At 37.1% G+C, this 13,297-nt stretch overlaps 1 protein-coding gene across 2 annotated transcripts in view; it reads left to right on the top strand.

The window, feature by feature from the left end:
- CDK19 (cyclin dependent kinase 19) overlaps nt 1-13,297 on the top strand; it is a 165,992-nt gene that overhangs the window by 143,358 nt on the left and 9,337 nt on the right. For both annotated transcript variants that reach the window (XM_025864079.2, XM_025864087.2), the window contains 6 exons: nt 2,331-2,462; nt 6,764-6,907; nt 7,074-7,143; nt 11,629-11,701; nt 12,101-12,198; nt 12,882-12,960. In XM_025864079.2, the coding sequence (XP_025719864.1) occupies nt 2,331-2,462; nt 6,764-6,907; nt 7,074-7,143; nt 11,629-11,701; nt 12,101-12,198; nt 12,882-12,960 (596 nt within the window). The remainder of the gene's footprint in view (nt 1-2,330; nt 2,463-6,763; nt 6,908-7,073; nt 7,144-11,628; nt 11,702-12,100; nt 12,199-12,881; nt 12,961-13,297) is intronic.

Raw genomic sequence — 13,297 nt, 5'->3', positions numbered from 1 at the left:
AAAATTAGTAACGCTTGGATGCCTATGCTTAACACTTTAATACAGTCCTTTTTTGAGTGAAAAGAAAAGCGCAAATGGAAAATGCATCGTGACTTTGCTGCACCCGAGCCTCCTCCCCCTGCCCCAGCAGCCTAAAGACTTCAGGCCTTCCCTGAAGTGCTTGCTTGTCCCATTTACTGTCACAGTGATTCACCCTTCAGAACTACAGCTCAAGTCCCATGGTCAATTTAGTTCAGTGCTACAGGGGTTTACCAAACACTGTTCCAGTTAAAGCCAGGAAGGAGACTTAAGCCCTCCCCTCAAAGGACGTCGAATCTAGTAGAAGCCACTGGCAACTCTCCTTTAGCCTTACAGCCCTTACCCTTTTTTGTTTTTATCTACTTCGTGTATTTTGTCACCTCCCCTTTGTGTAAGTTCCTTGGTGGTAGACACTGCCTTTTTCTGCTTGTCTCTGTCCTTTGATACTATCTAATTAGCACTCCCGCCAGGATTTTATTACTGCAGTCCATTGAATCGAACAATTTCACTCATATCTAATTTTAGGAAAACAACTGTTAGTAATTAAGCTAGTTACCTTACGTCTGAAGTACTGATTATTTGAGGAAGGATTTGAAACTCCTTTAAAATTCAAACAATAGACAGGAATTATTTTTAAGAATGTTTATTGTTTCCTTTGGACTTGATTTTGACTTGATGTCATCTGACAGTGAATAGATGAGGCTTATATAAAACTAAGAAGGTAGAGAATAAGGGGAGAAATACTGGCTTTAGCTTTTACTTAAAAATAACATGCTTTTCAATGGGTGAAACAGCATTGCATCATATTACTTTGCCTTTTACTCATCATATTACTTAACAATCAGCATCTATTAAATACATAAAACAGTGCTTTGAAGTAGGCATAGTATTGGTAGAATGATTTTGAATGTTTTTGTTTGCTCTAGGGAAATTTAGTTAAGAAAGAGTAAGCATACACAGGCTTTCTTGGATAGCTTTATTTTTTATGACCTGTGTTCTCCAAAGCATTCTCAGAAAATCTTGTAAATTATTCAAGCTCCAAAGAAACAAAATCGCTGTAAATTAAAATTTTAATGTATATTATATCATAGCATGTTAATTTTAGATTAAATAATTCTCTAGAGTTGAAACCTTAGTTACTATTACATAATGTACATTATCCCTTATACAATCAAAATATACTGTGTATATTATATATTTCAAGTTATAGAGGGTTTTCATTCTCACGATTTTATCTTTGTGACATGGGAGTATCTCTATTGGATGTTAGATCAATGATTCAGAATATAGCTGCTAAATTATAACATGGTTTGTTTGAATACTGGCATTTTTCCTTCCTATCCCTATGACCTTGGGCAAGTCATTTAGCTGCCATGGGCTTTAGATTCTTCATCTCAGAGGTGGGGAACAAAATACTTACTAAACCAGCATTCATATGAGGATTAGATGAAATGATAGATGATATATGTGAAAATCATCTGTAAACTCTAAAGTGCTTGATAGATAAAAGGCATTTCTTATTTATGAAATCTTAAGAAAATTAGATAGTCTCCGGGAACTTATTATAGAAATAACTATTCTTTTTACTACTCGCATACACCTCTAAGATTTAAATCACTTAGCTTTGGTATAGACCTTTGTTAAATCGTGAATTATAACAAATTATAATAAATAATCTCTTACATGTCCTTGGAAGCATGTTTATGATGTGCTGGTAATTATACAACAGTGACTCTCTGGGGTGAAAAAGCTCCAATTTGTAGCATTTGCTGTTTATCATGATGCAGATATTCCCTAATCATAGCCAATTTCAAGTCATCAACATGACATCACTGAACCCAGAATTGGGAAGAAATGTGTACAGATTGGCTCTCATGTGTCCATGAGCCAAGTTCAGCTCACACCAAAGTAAGATGTATCAGTTTTTAGATGCATAGGCATACAGAGGCCATAATTAATCATGGAAACTTTTAGACTATTCAATTTTGTAAACATTTAAGATTATTACAATGTCTCTGAAAGCCAGGGGTCCGAAGTCAGACCTGGATTCTAATTATGACCTGTGTTTACTAGCTCTATGACCTTGGGCAAGTCAGAATATCTTTAAGCCTCAGTTTCTTTATCAGTAAAATAGGCACAGTAATAATATCTACCTCAGAAGGGGGAATCTGGTGCCTGGTGCAGACCCCTGGTTGAAAAGGGAAGAAAAGGATTGCTTTATAAGGCTAGTGGCTATTGTCATCAACCTTGCATGGTTCTAGTAGCATGCCAAACTGAGCTATATATTAATTTATTTCTTTTTTTTTTTTTAGCTGACATGGGTTTTGCCAGATTATTCAATTCTCCTCTAAAGCCACTGGCAGATTTGGATCCAGTAGTTGTGACTTTTTGGTATCGGGCTCCCGAACTTCTGCTTGGTGCAAGGCATTATACAAAGGCCATTGGTAAGTTAGTCTAAAATGATTTACTGTCATAGCATTGAATTATCATAAATACCAAATGGTATAATAATAATGAAGCTGCTTTGTAAAAACCACTTTTATATCTCTTTGTAAAAGTCCTATTGTCTTCTATATTCCTAGATATTATATTCTGGTAGATCAGGATTTTTCACTTTATAGGATAATATGGTTTTTTAAAAAGAAGAAAACATTTTCTTTTAGGGAATCGAGTTATCAGATCCCGTTGAGTTGCTATGGAAATGATAATGTGCAAATTTTATTTTGCACTTACCTACCATCGATCAGAAGACCTGGAGAGAGGTTTAGAATTGTTTTTTCCACAAAAAGAACAACAGAAAGCAGGCAGAGTGTGGTGTGGAAGAGAGCCCCTTCTATCTGGGGAAAAGTTGGTCAGTCAGTCCTTTCCTCTACCAGAAATAATGTGACTACTTTCTGTCTCCTGCCATTACCGTTATCAGGATGGCGGTTTCTCCATCACAGTAGGAAATAGGGCCTGGGTGGATTAGCTGTTCCAAACACACCCTCTGCAGGATTTCAAGTCTGCTCCCGAACGGAGACAGCAGAGACTTTGCTACCTGATCACTCCAGTGTCCGCGGAGGGCCCAGCTATGAATTGGGGCGGTCAGGAAGAGAGAGCTCTCCTCAAACCATGAGATTTCTTTAACTGAGGTAAAAAGGATAGAGAAGGGTAGATAGCCCTGTCACTGTGATGAGCTAGTTCTCTAAGGTACCGAAATCTGCCAGGTGTATTTCTTGAAATTTTCCTTTTGTTGAATTTTCCATTTACTGGTATCAGACTAATATCTTTTTTTTTTTTTTTTTTTTTTTTTTTTTACTACATTTAGCTGCTTTGGTTAAGTTCTATTGAATAAAGGCACTACAAGTATAAAATTATTAAAAATAGATGAGCACAAGACTTTCTCTGTTAAATTTATTAAAAAAAAAATCCTGATGGCATGCAAAGAACTACAAAGGTAGTTCCTACGTTCGAAAAGACTAGACCACTAATTAACCTATTTGTGGGTAAAAGGAGAAAAAAAGATTAAACCATAGTGATGTCCTCGTTCATCAGGAGATCTGATTTCTGCAAAACTCTGACACCTAGCATACATTTATACTTTGTCCAAGGATTGAGATGCCAGGACAGTGCTGGAATCTTGTAATACTTTATAAGTATTGCTGAAAGATTTTGTTAAATTTGTGAAGAAGCCTATGAGTGTTTGACAGTAGGGCAGTGGGAGACCGACCCTCGACCCTTCTGCTAGCAGCTGAGCCCAGAGTAAGGCCCCATTCAGAGGCTGCCAAGGCCAGGCTACTGGCATCAGGCCGGACCATGGCAGCTGTGTGGAGGGGCAGAAAGGAGACTACAGAAGCAGACGGAAGGAATGGAGTGCTCTCAGAATGAGGGGTTAAAATCAGAGCCTGACCCTACTTACATTCCAGTGAGTGATTTTTACTGAGGAGCTGTATCTTTGCAACTTTTAGAATTGTCTGCTTGTTCTATTAGATCTCTCAGTTGAGAACAGTAAAGTCTCTTAGACAGTGTCAGAGGACACCAGGGGATAGGAAGAGACTGAAAATACGCCAGAGAAAGGGTCTGTTAGCTGGGAAGTAACAGGCGGTGCCTCAGAGCAGAATTGATGACGAGATAACCCCCCCACAGGATAGCGAATAGAGGATGTGGTAACAGTAGAAATCCACATGCGCTGGGCTCCTACCAAGCTCCATACAGTCTATATCTAGAAGGGAGGTGTCCAGTAAGAAAAGGCACATTCAGCCAAAACCTTCCGTTGAACTAAATGACTCCCTACCAAAGTCTATCCCACTCTCAGAGATTCTTACAGAGCAAATCCATGGTAGTAAGTCCCATTTTTGATATGTGCTATTATATGATTCTGTGTATGTGGTCCACACACTTTGACAGCCCAGACTTTGAGAAGCGCAGTTCTGTGATTGTTTCCTGATTAACTGTTCTACTATTGAAATAAAACTAGATGTTTTTGGGGGAAATAAAGATAATTGGGTATGAATTGGAAATCAACTATGTTTCCTATTGCCTCAGGGCAAGGACAACTGAAATTGAATTTAAACCAGTTTGCAACTTACAGATAAAGATAAAAATATAATCACTAATTTCCAATTTTAGTCAAGTTGCAATTATCCATTCTGGATAGAGATTAGGAAAAAAGACACAGAAAAAGAATCCCCAAATCAGTTATTTTTAGGCTTCAGATATATTCATAGCAAACATTATAAATAAAATACATACACATTCACTCGTTCTTACTCTCCTCCATACCTGGTTCATGTCAGAAATGAGTATTATTTCTATTCAGAGCAGATAAAAGAAGAGTTTGATGATTTGGTGTCAGTGAAGTTTTATGGAGTAACATTTAGAGGGGGAGAGGAGTGACAGCGTTTGTGTGTGTGTGTGTGTGTGTGTGTGTGTGTATGTGTGTGTGTAGAGGGAGGGAGGGAGAAACAAGTCATTGACAGAGGAATGAGAGCTGAGAAATAGTATAGATACAAGAGCCAGATGACCCTTTAAAATTAGAGGCTAATATGAGGCAAGAAACCCCAGAACTTAACATTACCTGCTACACTGAGGTTCCTTCTCTTAGCGGTTCTCAGGGGAATCTAGATCCTGGCTTCTGTCCTTTAAATGGAAGGCAAACCAGGAACATGCAGTACCAGCCCCAGTTGACTGCATAGTAGAGGCAGCCAGCAGGAAGAGAGATGGGACTGTGTCAGAGGCAAGAGTGACAACAACATGATGCGGGAGAGAGAAAAGAATTTAAAAGTAGACACTGAAGAGTATTATTACTCTATTCTTTCATGATGGATGTTTATGATGACCCTTCTGAGTCATTAAGAAAGATTATATTTTATAGCCTCTTAAGATGGCAGGTAATGGTGTAATAAAAAATGATTATTGAAGGGATATGTTTCCATTATCCAGAAGACTACATTATGTGAAAGGAAGCCACTCCTGAATGGAGTCAGCTATGTAAGATATTACTCTATGTTTTTTTTTTTCATTTGTCAGTTTGTTTTATGAAATAGCATACCAGTGTCAATTCTAGCTAGTGGATATAATCAGACTTTTTTCTTATTTAGCTTGTCTACAGAATGTGATTCCCACATTTAGTAGGCTACTAAACACTGCTTTTCTATACTATACTGTGGTCTGTGCATTATTTTTTTTTCTTTAGATTTTTATTTATTTATTTGACAGAGAGAGATAGTGAGAGCAGGAACACAAGCAGGGGGAGTGGAAGAGGGAGAAGCAGGCTCCCCGCCGAGCAGGGAGCCCACCGTGGGGCTCAGTCCCAGGACCCCGGGATCATGACCTCAGCCGAAGGCAGACGCTTAACAACTGAGCCACCCAGGCGCCCCCAGTGCATTATTTTTTTTTAAACTATTAAATAGCATTTATTTAAGGGGGCAAGTGTGAATATATATCTTACAAAAATTAATTCACCTGTACATTTGGCAAAATGTTGTGAATATAATATTATAGTCAGAATTGAAATTACAGTTTTTCAACGTGTAAAATCCAAATAGAATAATCTATAACTGGTGATTTAAAATAGTTAATAAAACTTTAACTTTTAACTTTGTCTTGGAGTGTTGGAGGGTTGGAGCAGCTTAATCCAAGTGAACATATTCAAATAACAACGAGCTCTACGGGTGTCATGCTGTACCTGTAGATACTTGTATTTATCAGCTTCTAGACCTTACAATTTGTTGAAAAAGTGGAAGTTGGTAGTCTTGCATGCAAAAGTTGAGTTTTTCCAAATCATTTTATGTGGTCTATACTGTCTATGCTCACAAATCAGAAATTATGCTCTATCATTATGCATTTGATTGCTTTAAAGGAGTGTATCCCTATTACCTGATGATGGTATTGTTTTAGTCTATCAGGTCATGAGTGTTTAACCCTGCATTAGATTATAATTGAATGCTTCAGTGACTACATTATTAATAGTGGTTAGAAAGGCTTTTGCCTAAATGTAAATTCATTGCTTGCTAAATTGAGTTTCCCAACTGTATCTTCATTAGGAAATTTATAAGTAAATGTTTTTTATTTGGCATTTAATCTGTTATGTGATGATACGACTATTGCATGTCATATATATATATATTTTCTTAATATAGTTGTCAGACTTTGTATATTCCATCACTGAAAAGTAATTTTATGTGTAGGTTGTGATTATACGCAGGAATTATAACCCAAGAACTATAATAAATGTGTATTAAAACTTGTTTTTCTTCCTTCATAGATATATGGGCAATAGGTTGCATATTCGCTGAATTGTTGACTTCAGAACCTATTTTTCACTGTCGTCAGGAAGATATAAAAACAAGCAATCCCTTTCATCATGATCAACTAGATCGGATATTTAGTGTCATGGGGTTTCCTGCAGGTAATTTATTTTTCTTTCCAGAATAATATTGGAGTCATATTTCAAAATACTTCCTTTGCAAAAGCATATTTTGAGTATTTTATGTATATTTTTAAGCTAACATAAGTAGATTTTTTTATATAAGTAACCTTATTTTCTATAACAATATTCGATATTTTTTTGTAAGATAAAGATTGGGAAGATATTAGAAAGATGCCAGAATACCCCACACTTCAGAAAGACTTTAGAAGAACAACGTAAGTAATTTCATATTAAATATAAGTAGTAACTTCAATGGGAATATTTAAATTAACCCTTTTAAAAGCCAGATAGAGATTAGTATTTAAACCAGAAATTTAGATTTTAATATATTAATTATGCTTCTGACTTAAAGACGATATCCCAGATGTTGGTAACGTACATGTGAGGCTTAGGCTGTAGTATTTTACAAACTTTTAAGAATTTTAAGGGTCAATATAGTGTTTGAACGTCTCTCCTATTTTAGCATGATGAGGGCTGAGTTCAAGGCCGCGACTGTGATTTTATCTTTATCTGAATAATGACTAGTGACCGAAATGCTGGGTTAGGCAACCAGGAAGGATAGCAGAAGGGTGAATGCATGGCCCAGAAGCTGAGTAAACCACACTGGTGGTACACTGAACAGAAATGAAAGAATAAAGGTGACAGCGTGAGAGGAGTTTGTTATAAATGCACACGCCTAGAGGAAAAAAGGCAAAAGAGGTTCTCTTTCGGGCAACTTAACAGGAAACTTTCAGGACAGGATGGCTTGTAGGAACAAAAGCAGACATGATAAAGAGAAGTAGGAAATGGCACTCAGTCATTCTTGGCCCCTCTTGTACACAGTCCCTGGTGGAGTGTTTTTCTTCTGTCTCCTAAAGATAACACTCATATTGCTCCAGGTTCTGTCTTGGGCTCTCTTCTCACTCTGGACATTTTCCCTGGGCAGTTTCTCTGATTTTATTGGCGACAATTTACCAGTGATTATGCTGATAACTCCCAGTTTATGCATCCGAGTAGGATCTCTTTTCCAAGTTTCAGACCCACTTGTCTAATTGCCTTATGGAATCCCAACCTGAATGTTCCATAAATACTTCCAGTTGCATGTCCAAAATTGAACTCATCATCTACCCTCCCACACTCTCCTCCCGCTGTATTTCCTATCTTAGGAAATGACTCCATGATTCACCCAGTTGTTCAAGCCCAAGACCTGAGATATCCCTGATCCTTCTCTTATCCCATTCTCTCCCATTTTACCTTGCGGGGTCCAAACAGTTAGTAAGTCTAGTCAGTTCTTTGTATTTCTCTCCATCTACTCTGCCACTATTACAATCCAGACCACCATCTCTCACTTAGGATCCTGCAGTGGCCTTCCAAGTGGTATTTCTACCTCCAGTCTTTATTCCAGCTCACTGTCTATACTGCAATCATTGCCAAAAGCAAATTGGATCATGTTGGTTTCCTAGTTGCTCTTAAATCACCACTGCTCTCAATTCTTTAGGATGGCTTATAGAGCTTTGGCTTATACATCAACAAATTCATCTACTAAGCCACTGTCCGCTTTGTATTCTATAGTCTGGACATCATGAATTTCTTTAAGAATCTGAAAAACCCAGAGCTTTTTTTGACCTCTGGGTTTTTATATATGCTGTTCCTTCAGTCTAGGATGAACTTTCCTCCCACTCATTTTAACTCTTCAGATTAACTCCTATTTTTCCTTTCTGCTTATCCTTTAGGTCTTGGCTTAGGCATCACTTGCCTGCGGAGGTCTCCCTTGACCTTCTAGGTCTGAGTTAGGTCCTCCCCCTCGGTTCTCCCGTAGCATCCTTGCTGCTTCTCTCCGCACTGATGACTTTGCACTACGGTTTGCTTTTGAATGCTTATCTGCCTTTCCCTCTAGATAGTATGGGTTATATCTACTCTCTACACCATTATATGTATCCCCAGGGCCTGGTACATAGTACATGCTCATTAGGTACTTGTCAAATGGGTATTAATGAAAGTGGTACAAGTAATTGAAGCTAATAGTGTAAAAGATAGAGAAAATTAATGTAAGCACTTAACATTTATCTTAGTGTTTAAAGACCAAAGGAAAATTTTCATATAAAATGATACTGTTTACAGTAACCAGAAATAAAAGGAGAGAAGTTTTAGAAGATAAAAGAAATTCAGTTGGAAAAGTAATAGGAAAAGCTCAGTGATAAGAGCCCATATGTCTTATGCAAATGGTTCTACCCCTGTGAAAGCAGGCTACTGATACATAAGATGAAAGGACTGTATTAAAAATTAGCTAAATCTAATGGAGTACATACAAGTCACTAACGTAAAATATAATTAAAAATTTCAGAAAACATGATTTGAAATGACGTAAAAGGCAAAATAACTTGCTTTCATTGTATCAGATGAAAAGGACCAAAAAAATTACTCTTTAGTGAATTGGGAAGGATAGTGAATAGAAGTTTCTGTAATCTTCCCAGAGCTCTTATTAGCTCAGTAGAAGGCAAGGTGAAAGTAGAATTAAAAGGAAGTCTCTAACTTGACTTTAAAATTGAATGTTCCAATAAGCATGGTCCGATATTATGATAGAAATAAATAACCTAGAATCTGGAGTTAACCCAAGAAATCAGTTGATTTAACATGAAGACCAAAGACATATATGTAGACAAACTCCATTTCTATATAAACTTTAAAATTTCTTCCCATTAACAAACTTAGTGGCTACCTTGCTAATAAAAATGTTCCTGGTATTGGAAAAGATGTAAAAAAATTTTTTTTCTTTAAGGTTTTATTTTTAAGCAATCTCTATACCCATCTGTGGAGCTTGAACTTAATAACCCTGAGATCAAGAGTCACGTGCTCTACCGACTGAGCCAGCCAGGCACTCTGAGGAAATTTTAAATGAATACACATGTTAAAGATTTTTAAAATGAACATATCTAGGGTTGGCAAGGGTACGATAAAATGGGCACTCTCCCTTGTATGCGACTGCTGAGCACAATGTTTCTCAAACTTGAATGTACATACAAATCACCTGGAGACCTTGTTAAAAGTGGAGGCTCTCGGGGGGCCCATACTGCTGAGCTGAGGGCCAGCTTTTTGTAGCAAGGTTCTAGAGCACATAAAAATGGCTTTGAAATGTACATATCCTTTGACCTAATAAATCCAAAAATTTATCCTATGGAAGCAATCAGAGCAGCCACAAATGGCTTACTACGTCCTTACTATGTGTCAGACGTGGTGCTAAGCCCTGACCCACATTTTCTCATACGGTCCTCACAACAACTCTGTAAAATAGGTATGATTATAATCCTCAGTTTCCAGAGGAGGAACCTAAGGCTTTCATAGGGGTTAACGAACTACCCAAGATCACACAGCTGGTAAATGCCAGGAGTCAGGGTCTAGAAGGGGTCCCTAATTCTCACCTGCTGTGCAGCATTGTCTCCCTACCCTGCGGATCAGATTAACCTACAAGGACCCATATTTCTTAACTATGGTGAAACAAACAACATCAGTAACAGTAGGAATATACAACCACTGCAAATTAGTAGTTTAGGTAGCGTTAGACAAGGAAAAATGTTTATGAAACATTATTATTATTAAGTGAAAAGAGGTAGGACAGTTTGTATAGTATGATCCCAATTTTATAAAAACAAAACAAAAACCCCTCTGTGTTCGTATCATACATAGATACATAGCAAAAATGCCAAAGGAAAAAGCAAAATCTCAACAGTGTTTGGGTGCTTTGTTTTTTTTTTAATCACTGAATGGCTGGACTCTGAGTGATTTCAGTTTTCTTCTCTATACTTTTCAGTATTTTCTAAATTTTCTACCATAAACATATATATTACTTATTTTTTGGCCTTTTTAATGTGAAATGTTTCATATATAGGAAAGAACATACAATGAAAACACGATACATAGTCTTTTTAGAATAATAAAACGAATACTCCTCTACTCACCCCTCAACATAAGAAATAGAACATTACTAAGATTACTGAAGTGCTCTGTGTACCCTGCCTTCCTGTTCATGTCCCTCCCAATGGGTCAACATGGTTCTGAATTTGTATTTATCATTCCACATTTTTTATTCTGGTTTTGCTACAGATGTATGTATCTCTAAGTGGATTATTGTTTCAGTTTAATATATCTTTGAACTTTTTATAAATTATAGTCTGCTTTTATTTGCTTTTATTCCCCACTCAACCTCTGTATTTATTTTTACTATTGTGTAACTTTCCATTCTGTGAATATATAACAATGTAGCCATTCTTTAACTGTTAGACATTTGTGTTGCTTACAGTTTTTTTCACTACAGAAATGCTGCTAAGAACATTCTTGTTCAGGTATCCTGTGATATACATGCACAAAGGAATCTCTTAGAGTACCTACCTAGGAAAGGAATTGCTAGATTTTAGGTTGTTCACATTTTCAACTCTAATGGTTAATGTATAATTGTTTTCCAAAGCTGTTGTAACAATAGAAACTCTTGCGCAGGGTGTTTAACAGTTCCTCCTTCTTCACACATTTGCCAGTATTCGGTTATGTGTTCTTTTATTAAGCAGAAAAAACAATGGCCTAAACATGTATCTTATAGGAAAATCAATCTGGGAGCTTTCCATTAAAAAATACAGATTGTGTAAACTGTACTTCAGTGAGAAACATTTTATGGGAAAAAAAATGTGTGAGTGTTCCCAGTGATGTGTGATTGTCATGTCCTCTTGCAGGTACGCCAACAGTAGCCTCATAAAGTACATGGAGAAACACAAGGTCAAACCTGACAGCAAAGTGTTCCTCCTGGTAGGTGCCTCTCCCAGACGGGGACGTCGGATCTGTGGCACAGGCCACCTTGTCCCGTTCACCGTGGAATTGCCCTAGCTATTCCTCCTCTTCAGAAAGAAAAGAAATTGGTGGATGCTGAGGCAAAATGAAATATTTTTCTTTTGAGATGTCACCCTTGACTTCTAGACTTAATTTTTTCCAATGATTTATCAGCAGGAAAAAAAGTTACACTTTTAAAGGGCTTTAACGCTAATGATTTCTGCCAATTTCACATCAATGTGTGTAGTGTACTAATAGCATGGTGAGCTCTACAAAATGACATTGATACTAATCCTGCTAGACATTTATACAAAAGTCAAAACATTGATTTATAAGCAATCTTTCCATGTGCTATCAGTTTCTCATGTGTTACTCTAGCTTCAGAAACTCCTTACTATGGATCCAACCAAGAGAATTACCTCGGAGCAGGCTCTGCAGGATCCCTATTTTCAGGAGGACCCCTTGCCAACATTAGAGTATGTATCCTACATTTTCTGTATCCTTTGCTCCAGGTTGAAGGTGTCAGATGGTGGCTGAAAGTAAGAGAAGCACTTTACTGCAGTGTTACTGAAGTTTTCCATTAATACTCCCTTGGAGAAAAAGTACTCAAGAAATGGCCTGTATTGTGAAACAGGCAAAGCTATAGTGAGGTGTGAATGAAACAAGTATTTTAGGAATGACCGTTATTCAGTACTACAGAAAAAAACTAAAGCTGAGAACAGGTGGGACTTTTAGATCAGTCAGCCAGATGAGTTTATACAATTAGCATAAAACTTAGACAACAAATTTTTTTTTTTTTTTTGGAGAGGGAGAGAGGAGGGTGAGGGGCAGAGGGAGAGAGAGAATGTTAAGTAGGCTCCATGCCCAGCATTGTCGGAACCCAATGCAGGGCTCAATCTCCTGTCCCTGAGGTCATGACCCGAGCCGAAATGAACAGTTGGATGCTTAACTGACTGCACCACCCAGGCGTACCACAAATTCTTTTCTTATTTGCTTGAATTAAGTTGTCTTGGGAGGCATCCAGCAAATATTAGCTATAGATGAAGAGTGGGAAATATGTTAAGAAAAAAAAGTGGAATTTTAAGTTAACATTTAAGGTCAATGATATTGTAGATTTTAGGTCATGATGTATATATTTTTTTTTTTTATAATTTTGTAGTGTGTTTGCTGGCTGCCAGATTCCATACCCCAAACGAGAATTCCTTAATGAAGATGAACCTGAAGAGAAAGGTGACAAGGTATAAGCTACACGGTACACTTCACTTCCAGAGAGTAAGGGAGGCGAAAAGAGAATTTAGGGAAGTATAATTTACTGATTCCTACGTATTTAACTGCCTTTAATTATGTATTGACGTGACTGCAGATGTACTTTGCAATTTGAAATATAATAAGTTTACAGAAAAATGAACTTCTGATTTCTTTTAGAGCCCATTTTATTCCAGGATTCTTTTTTTTTTTTAAGATTTGATTTATTTATTTATTTATTTATTTATTTATTTATTTATTTGAGAGAGAAACAGCATGAGAGGGGAGAGGGTCAGAGGGAGAAGTAGGCTCCCCGCTGAGCTGGGAGCC

Source organism: Callorhinus ursinus, unplaced genomic scaffold, assembly GCF_003265705.2.
Source record: "Callorhinus ursinus isolate GAN/ISIS: 27379988/994484 unplaced genomic scaffold, GSC_fseal_2.0 scaffold6, whole genome shotgun sequence".
NCBI lineage: Eukaryota > Metazoa > Chordata > Mammalia > Carnivora > Otariidae > Callorhinus > Callorhinus ursinus.
The sequence above is the reverse complement of the archived record's forward strand: the minus strand, read 5'-3'. Positions and strand labels throughout refer to the sequence as shown.